At 41.5% G+C, this 9,205-nt stretch overlaps 1 protein-coding gene across 1 annotated transcript; it reads right to left on the bottom strand.

Moving 5' to 3' along the window:
• Window positions 1-213: 213 nt before the first annotated feature.
• On the bottom strand, window positions 214-7,845 carry LOC146559914 (extracellular calcium-sensing receptor-like). The gene is made up of 10 exons (XM_085244367.1): window positions 7,790-7,845; window positions 3,832-3,962; window positions 3,374-3,668; window positions 3,190-3,276; window positions 2,839-3,108; window positions 2,455-2,664; window positions 2,053-2,328; window positions 1,462-1,689; window positions 1,245-1,368; window positions 214-1,124 (listed from the first exon to the last, which is right to left on the bottom strand). Exons 2-10 carry the CDS (start codon window positions 3,939-3,941, stop codon window positions 214-216), a joined length of 2,511 nt encoding a protein of 836 aa, XP_085100493.1. The 5' UTR covers window positions 3,942-3,962; window positions 7,790-7,845.
• Between the last annotated feature and the right edge of the window lie 1,360 nt (window positions 7,846-9,205).

Here is a 9,205-nt window from a genome sequence, read left to right as displayed (position 1 = left end):
TCTTGCAGAAAATTCAAGAAAATTCAAAGTCATATAAGAGCATTATAAATCCTAGTCAATATATTTCTGAATACATATCAGAGTTAGAATGGCAAGATATGCAAGTATAAACAATATCAGTCTTGTATGAATGAAATTATTTCTATATTCATAATCTAATCATTTAAATGTATTTATTTTCATGCATGTATTTTCATTTATGTGAAAACATTTTTATGATTCAGTGCCATGACCCATTACAGCCTTTTTTGTGTTCAATTCTGGTTTCAGCAGGATTATGTAACATTTGGGTCCAAACAATGTGATCAAGAGGCCAAAGCTTGAGGCCAAGATGGCAAATACCTCCACTGCATCTGCATAATTTCCCGGTGAGCTGATATAGACAGGAACAAAGGCCACCCACACAGCACAGAAGATCAGCATGCTGAATGTGATGAGCTTGGCCTCATTAAAACTTTCAGGGAGATTCCTTACCAGGAATGCAATTAGAAAACTGAGGAAAGCCAGCATGCCAATATAACCCAACAACACTGCAAAACCAACACTAGACCCAACTACACATTCATAAACAATCTTATCATTTTGGTATTGGGTGTTTTTATGTGGAGTTGGGGAAGCAGAAACAAGCCAAGCAGTGCAAATGGCTGCTTGAATAGATGTAAGAAACAGAATTGTTCCTCTCTGCTGCATAGCACCAAACCACTTCAGACTGGTTCCCCCTCCTGGCTTGGAGGCTTTGAACACAGCCAGAACAACCATGGTTTTTACTAGAATGCATGAGACACACAGCACAAAGCTGATCCCAAATGCTGCATGTCTGAGTTGGCATGTCCACAGCCTGGGTCGTCCAATGAACAGCAGTGAACACAGGAAACATAACTTGAGTGACAGCAATAGCTGGAAACTAAGTTCTGAATTGTTGGCACGTACTATGGGTGTTCTGCGATGGTAGATAAAAATCCCTAGAATAACAGCACATAAAAATGTGCCCAGTAATGAGGTTGCTGTCAAACAAATACCCAGAGGCTCAAGGTAAGAGAGGAACTCTGTCTTCTTAGGAACACAGTGGTCACGTTGGGGGTTTGACCAAAAATCCTCTGGACAACTGGTGCATTCCAAGGAGTCTGGCAAAAGGGAGAAAGATGATGAAAGGGGAAGATAATTAAATGCCTACTATATTTAATGAAAATGAAATTCAACATGTCATGCTGACAGATTAAAAAAATCCCTGAAAATACACTTACTGCTCATATTACTGACTTTTCCGTCAGAACAAGGGATGCAGTCAAAACAGCATTTGGGTTCCCCCTTCTTTCTTATCATGTGGGTACCGAGTGGACAGCTTTCACTACATATTGATTGAACTGGCTGTTGGACAAAAAATAAATAAATATTGCCTGCTGCAATTCTATATAATGTAAATGTCATAAAAGGTAACGATCAAATAAAAGCATATTTAACCTTGTTTGATATAGAGTTCCAGAAGATTTTGTTTTCATCAAGTATGAGTTCTTCACCTTTGAAAGCTGACCCCTTAACCTCACCCACACTCTGAACTTTAATGCTTCCATCAGGGAGCAACAACCAGTTCATCACATCATAAATTGGCACAACGTCACCATTTTCATCAAATGACAGTTGATCACTAAATGGAGTGGAGAAGTTTACCCTTTCCAAGTAATAAACAAGCTGTTAAAGGTATAAGTATGCAAGAAATAAATTTCACAGTGCAGACAGTGACATTCTATATCCAATAACCAAATTAAATCTAACAATTATTATACTTTTATATTTAAATGCATTAAATTGTAATTCTAAATTAAGCATGGATATCTCTAATTGTGCAATAAATATGCATACTAGTTAATGTGCTCTAATATAAATATACTAAACACTACTTTCGCTCAATATGAAAAACCCATTTAGCTCTCTTCAGCTCATTTCATCGTATTGAATTGTTTTTTTTTATCCGACAGGGTACATTTTGTTGTACTGAAAGTAATTATAGAACCAATGATTTACTCATAGATGAAGTATAAATTAATATCACACCTGCCAAGGCTCCAGTGATTGCAAAGTGCCACAGCTGTGCCCACTGAAAGGCCCTCTTCCTGGCTTGCATTGCAGAATGTCATCAAGGGAATATGCCAGGGCATAAACAGCTTTGTACACATTGTACTCAGGCCGGAGGTTGGAAATGTCCAAGAACTCAGTATTCACATTTTCTAGATCTTCCTGTCCAGTGCATAATGCTCCTCCAACTTCCAGCCAGCCTGGTGGAGCTGGAGCAAATCTACACTGAAATGTGAATTCCCAAAACTGATTCACCTGAAATATATGATTGAAATATATTATTAATAGCTGTGTTTGTGTGCACCTGCTGTTTGTTTTTTGTTTTTAAAAAGGACAAAATTAAAATTTTGCAGCTAATACAGTAAAGTTTTGAACTCTCACCATTGTCTTTCCATAGCTATTACTGTCAAGCAGATCAGGGCGTATTTGTAACAGGAATTCCCTGAGCCCTGGTATTTCTCCTCGACGAATAGCGATGCCCAGTGTACCACCCAGATATGGCATGAGCTGAGGTGTTTGAAGCACAGCAGCTGTTGCTGTCCAGCCTTCACTGGCCAACCACTGTAGGCCTGTTACATTCTGCCTTTCTATCTGTGCATTGTAAAAAGCAGTATTGTAAATAGCAACGACTGACATCATCATGATATTGAAGTGCTTGCTTGACTTCTACGAATTCTATACCATTATTTTTCTGTACTCATTCAAATAAAAGACATAATACATGTATTAACCAGTTTAGAGAAACAAATTCTTTTAAAACTGCACCTCTTCCATAAGGTTTATCATGTGAGTCTCAAACACAAAGGCAATGACAACATGAGCTGTGGATTTCTTCATCACATCCACAATCCTTCTGAGTTCATCTGTGTCTTTGTCAGTGGGTAAAACCTCAACATAGGCAAGGCAACCTTCTCCAGACACACTCAGCTCAGATTGTAAGGATCTGGCTGCATGAAGTCCATAATCATCATCAGTGATGAGCAGACCTGCCCAAGTCCAGCCAAAATATTTTAGAATCTGAATCATTGCACGTACCTAAGTGAGAACAGATTAAAACATGAGTGCTGCTCATCAGCTGCTGTTGACTTTTTGTATTTGTCCAGATTGATTTTTAACCTGGAAAGCATCACTTGGGATCGTCCTAAAGAAGGATGGATACTTTTGACGGTCACTCAAACAGGAACATGTGGCAAAATAACTCACCTGTGAAAGATACAGACTGTATATTGTACATTGTTTTAAACATTTAATGTACAATTAAGTTAATATAAACAAAAATAATATTAAACTGAAAACTTACCAGAGGTACTCTGTACAAACCTAAGATGCTGGAGATAGCAATAGAAGGAGTAGAGGAAGAATCACCCACAATCCCTACAACTGGAGGATTTCCAACACATGTATTGTGTAATATAATCTGTTCCTCTTGACCACTGATTAATGACAATGCTCCACGGAATCCAATTCCAAGTTCAACGCAATTATCATAAAGGGTGTATCCCAGAGTCACATTAGGTAGCAAGTTGGAGTTGTTGTTGATCTCATCAATTGCAAAAGCCATGGTTTGTGCTTGTCTAAATCCTTGTACATAGAAACTAACAAAAAACATTTTGATTTGAAAAATACATCAGGATACTTAGAAAACAGCTGAGCTTTATTAATCAACACAATATAATTAGATATTACAATTATGTTTATATTAGCATTAGGTTTGTCCTGTTTCTCTATTTTTTTCTGTTGTTTCCTTTTCATATTCACCTATGGCAAGTAGGTTGCTGTGGCTGTGAGGTAAAAGACAGGTCAGGAATGCTTGAGAAAAAGTGGACTGGAAACAGTCCTCCCAGGATGACCTCTCCACTCTTCTGCATTCTGTTTAGATTAAATTGCTCCTGTAGTTGGCACGAGGAGGGAAACAGAGAAGAGGGTATAGTATGAGAAAAATAAGAATACAGCAAAACGAACAAGAACAAATTACTTTGTAAAAATGAGCTCATGACAGCTTTCAGATTTTCTGACCCTAGTCATTTCATTTTATTGCTTTGCCATTCCCTTTTATTGACATGCCGTGTTGATGAATTTTGGATTCCACCCATCTGGGAAAAAGAAGGTGAAAGGGCGGGGCCTGAAATACATTTTGATTAGAGATTGGTTCCTCACAAGAAGTGCACAATGTGTAGATCTGTGACTTGAGATCTACACATTGAGCAGTAAGACAAAGTTAGACTCGGGTGGTCCCATTTGAATGTGATTGACAGGTAAACCTTAAGTTAGACTCTTTTTCTCCAATTGATCTTTCTGAATTAACTTCAATAATTACTTCCTCCAAACCATCTGTCACGGTTCTGGTTCCGGTGGACCCAGTATTTTGAGTTTATTATGTTTTGGTGTAATTTTGCATCAGGGATTGTTTTCTTGTTCTCTTGTTGTGTTAATGATGATGATGATGATGTTTATTATTAGAGTTTCATGTTTGTGTTTAGGATTTGTTCTTCGGTTGGGTCTGCTTAGTATATGTCTAGTTCCATGTGTCATTTTCTGTCTGTCTCTCAAATGTCAAGTCTGTGTCTTAGTGTGATGGTTTCTTGTTCCTGTTTTATTGTGAAGGTCTGCGTCTTATGTTAGTGTGGGCAGCTTGGTTCCCCCCGTCTCGTTAACCCTGATCTCTCCCAGCTGTGTCTCCCTCCTGTTGCCCATTCGCTGATTACCACCTTGTGTATATTAGCCCTGTGTTTTCCTGTGCTCAGTGTCGCGTCGTACCCTCAGATTTATGCCTGTGTGTTCAGTTCTCAGTGTCATTGTTCAGTTCTCAGTGTCATTGTTCAGTTCTCAGAGTCATTGTTCAGTTCTCAGAGTCATTGTTCAGTTCACGTTGTCGTTTATCACCAGCAATAAAGCTAAGGTTCTCAATTTCAATTCAGTCTCAGAGTCTCGCATTTGGATCCTCCTCTCCATCCGCCTGCACACAGATCCCTGACACCATCAACGTATCTTTTAAACCCCATTCCTACAACACTGCTCAAAGAAGTCCTGCCATTAATTAATTCTTCGATCTTAAATATGATCAACCTATCTCTAATAATCGGCTATGTACCACAGGCTTTCAAGGTGGCAGTAGTTAAACCTTTACTCATGAAGCCATTTCTAGACCCAGCAGTCTTAGCTAATTATAGGCCAATCTCCAACCTTCCTTTCATATCAAAAATCCTTGAAAGAGTAGTTGTCAAACAGCTAACAGATCATCTACAGAGGAATGGCTTATATGAAGAGTTTCAGTCAGGTCTCAGAGCTCATCACAGCACAGAAAAAGCTTTAGTGAAGGTTACAAATGATCTTCTTATGGCCTCTGACAGTGGACTCATCTCTGTGCTTGTCCTGCTAGACCTTAGTGCAGTATTTGATACTGTTGACCATAATATCCTATTAGAACATGCTGTAGGTATTACAGGTACTGCAGTGGTTTGTATCATATATATCTAGTAGACTCCAATTTGTACATATAAATGGAGAGTCCTCTTCACCCACTAAGGTCAGTTATGGTGTTCCACAGGGTTCAGTGCTAGGACCAATTCTGTTTACATTATACATGCTTCCCCTAGGCAGTATCATTAGAAGACATAGCATAAATTTTCACTGCTATGCAGATGACACGCAGCTCTATCTATCCATGAAGCCAGATAACACACACCAATTAGTCAAATTGCAGGAATGTCTTAAAGACATAAAGACCTGGATGGCCTCTAACTTTCTGCTTCTTACCGTATTTTCACGACCATAAGGCGCACTTAAAAGTCTTAGATTTTCTTCAAAAAGTACGGCGCGCCCTATAGCGCAGTGCGCCCTGTGTGTTGTAATGAGGACGCAGTAGAGAACACAATGAGAACGCTAAAGGGTGAAGTGTGGCCGAGTTGGAGGAAAGACTCGAGCGGTGGATCATCGAGCAAAGAACGAGCGGGAGAAGCGTTTCGACGGTCACCATTCGGCTAAAAGCAGTTTCACTTTCACTTTTTATGAAACGGTGCCATTTTTCCATCAGGACCAGGACTACGGTAGCGCAGCAACTTCCAGCGGATTATAAGGAAAAGCTGGCCATCTTCCGCTCCTACTGCAGCAAACACATCGGCGACAAAAACATCCAGCCCAGCCACATCACTAACATGGACGAGGTCCCGCTCACTTTTGACATCCCGGTGAGTCACACTGTGGAGAAGAAGGGGACCAGCACGGTAGCGATACGCACAACGGGGTATGAAAAGTCTTCTTTCACTGTTGTGCTTGGCTGCCATGCTAATGGACAGAAACTGCCGCCTATGGTGATTTTTAAGCGAAAGACTTTGCCTAAAGAGAAGTTTCCAGCAGGAATCATCATTAAGGCAAATGAAAAGGGCTGGATGGATGAGGAAATGATGAAAGAATGGCTGAGGGAGGTGTATGTAAGGAGACCAGGTGGTTTTTTTCCACGCATCACCATCGCTCTTAATCTGTGACTCTATGCGTGCCCATCTCACAGCCGATGTGAAAAAACTAGTGAAACAAATGAACTGTGAGCTTGCTGTCATTCCGGGAGGCCTGACAAAGGAGCTCCAACCGCTGGGCATCGGTGTGAACCGCCCGTTCAAAGTAAGGCTGCGAGCGGCCTGGGAGCGATGGATGACCGATGGAGACCACAGTTTCACCAAGAGTGGAAGGCAGCGCCGGGCGAGTTACGCCACAATTTGCCAATGGATTGTAGATGCTTGGGCTAACATGTCTGCTGGCACTGTTGTTCGAGCTTTCGCAAAAGCCGGCATCATTTCCGAGGAGCCGCACGGCACGGAAAGTGACTCTGACAGTGAAGAAAGTGAACTTGGCATGTTTGATGGAGATTTAGCGCAGCTGTTCAGACACAGAGGATGAGGACCAAACTCAGTTTTGCTCCTGCTTTATTTTTAAATACGCACACTTGTATGCTTGTGTGTTGTTGATGATGACGATTACCGGTAATAGAAATGTGAGTAAGGTACCGAACTCAGGTTTGCTCCCGCTTTATTTTTAAATACGCATACGGTACTTGTATGCGCCCTATGATCCAGTGCGCCTTATGTGTGTGTTAAATACAGTAATGGCACACATAACTGAGACTGCGCCTTTTAGTACAGTGCGTCTTATGGTCGTGAAAATACGGTAATTCAGATAAGACTGAGGTTATTGTACTTAGCCCTGAAAATCTTAGAAATATGGTATCTAACCAGATTCTTACTCTGGATGGCATTACCTTGTCCTCCAGTAACGCTGTGAGGAACCCTGGAGTGATTTTTGACCAGGATATGTCCTTCAAAGCACATATTAAACAAATATGTAAGACTGCTTTCTTCTATTTGCGCAACATCTCTAAAATTAGAAATACCCTGTCTCAGAGTGGCTGAAAAACTAATATCCTGCTCTCCTTGTGTGTGTACGCTACACAATTCAGCAGTAGCCTAACTCCACTTGAAATATTGCGCGAAGTCAGGATGTAGCGTCCAACTCCTTTTAATTAGTGAGTATTTCCTCATGGAGTAAAACTGAAATACAAATAACATAGCTAAAATTAACCTAGCATCATTAGCACAACAAAATTAGATTCCAATACACATCCATTAGCGTTAGCACACAGCTACTAAAGTATTCATCTACAGCAAATATTTCCACAAAATATACATAAAATACAATCCTACAATTCAATACAAATGAAACTTACAGACGGTGGTGTCGATGGCACAAACAAAAGGCAGATGTCGCTGGATCAAATTTCCCCACATGTGATCCGCTAGGAACTAAACAAACATGGCTGACATCCTGTCACTTCCTGAAACTGGTTTTCAAAATAAAACGAATTTCAAAATAAAATTAGCTCATTGCAAAGAGCGCCTATATTGCAATAAATTAAGAGCGGAACACTCCCCGTCTGGTATCTGTTAAGATGCCATATATCAATATTCAAACCACAACATAACCTTTTCAGTCCTGGTTCTTTAAAACCATAACAACCTCCGTTATAGGCCTGAGGTACACTTTGGCCACTCCGTCTTTGACGACCCGGATCTCGATCTTGCGGACCTTTCCATCACCACCGGGGAAAGTGTTTGTTACAAGAGCCATGGGCCAGTCGTTCCGGCATGTACTATCATCTTTCATCAAGACAACATCACCTCTTTCGATGTTTGGGCTGGTTTCTTGCCATTTACAACGAAGTTGCAGTGTCTGCAAGTATTCGCGTTTCCAACGATTCCAGAATTGGTCAGCCAATCTTTGCACTTGGCGCCACTGTTGTTTATACAGGTCCTTCTCAGTGAATGTTCCTGGAGGAGGTGGAACACTCTGCTTCTGAGTGAGAAGCATTGCTGGGGTAAGTATCTGAGGGACGTCAGGATCTGAAGAGACAGAGACAAGCGGTCTGGAGTTGATGATGGCCGTCACCTCCGCCATCAGGGTGCACAGGACTTCGTGGGTCAAACTGGAGGAGGGAGTACGCATCAGCATTGAGTCTAGGATTCTCCTTGCAATTCCTATCATGCGTTCCCACGCACCGCCCATGTGCGAGGAGTGAGGTGGATTGAAATGCCATGTACATCCGCGATTGTTGGTGTATCTCTGAACTTCTGACTTCGACAAAACTTTTTGGAACTCCAACTCTTTGCAAGCACCAACGAAATTGGTTCCACAGTCTGAGTATAGGTGTTCAGAAGGACCTCGGATCGCAAAGAATCTTCTCAAGGAGTTGATGAACGAAGAGGTGTCTAAAGACTCTATCACTTCTATGTGGACTGCACGTGTGCTCATGCAAGTGAAGAGAACGGCCCAACGCTTACTCTGAGCAATACCTCCTCTTGTGCGCCTGGCTATCACGGCCCAAGGACCGAAAATGTCCACACCAGTGTAGGTAAAGGGTGGTGAAGTGCTTAGTCTCTCTTGCGGCAGGTCTGACATCTTTTGTTTTGTCACGGACCCGGTTCCGGGGACTCGGGGTTCGTGAACAGTGTGGACCTTTATTGTTATTAGTGTATTGGATGTATGTTTGCTGCACTGTGTTCTTGTGTTCAATGCTGGTGTGTGTATGTGTGTGAGGCTGGAGGATGAAGGACAGCCACCTGCAGGCCTGATGGGTGTGGCCCTG

Source organism: Mchenga conophoros, linkage group LG14, assembly GCF_057382185.1.
Source record: "Mchenga conophoros isolate Kocher_MC1m ecotype Shallow Benthic linkage group LG14, M_conophoros_male_GT1.1, whole genome shotgun sequence".
Lineage (NCBI taxonomy): Eukaryota > Metazoa > Chordata > Actinopteri > Cichliformes > Cichlidae > Mchenga > Mchenga conophoros.
This window is presented reverse-complemented; position numbering and strand designations above follow the sequence as displayed.

Coding starts and splice junctions, on each gene's coding strand:
- LOC146559914 (XM_085244367.1), bottom strand. CDS start 3,941: ATGCAGAAGAGTGGAGAGGTCATCCTGGGAGGACTGTTTCCAGTCCAC. Junction 3,109..3,189: donor TCCCAAGTGATGCTTTCCAG/GTTAAAAATCAA, acceptor GTTCTCACTTAG/GTACGTGCAATGATTCAGAT. Junction 1,369..1,461: donor GGAACTCTATATCAAACAAG/GTTAAATATGCT, acceptor TTTGTCCAACAG/CCAGTTCAATCAATATGTAG.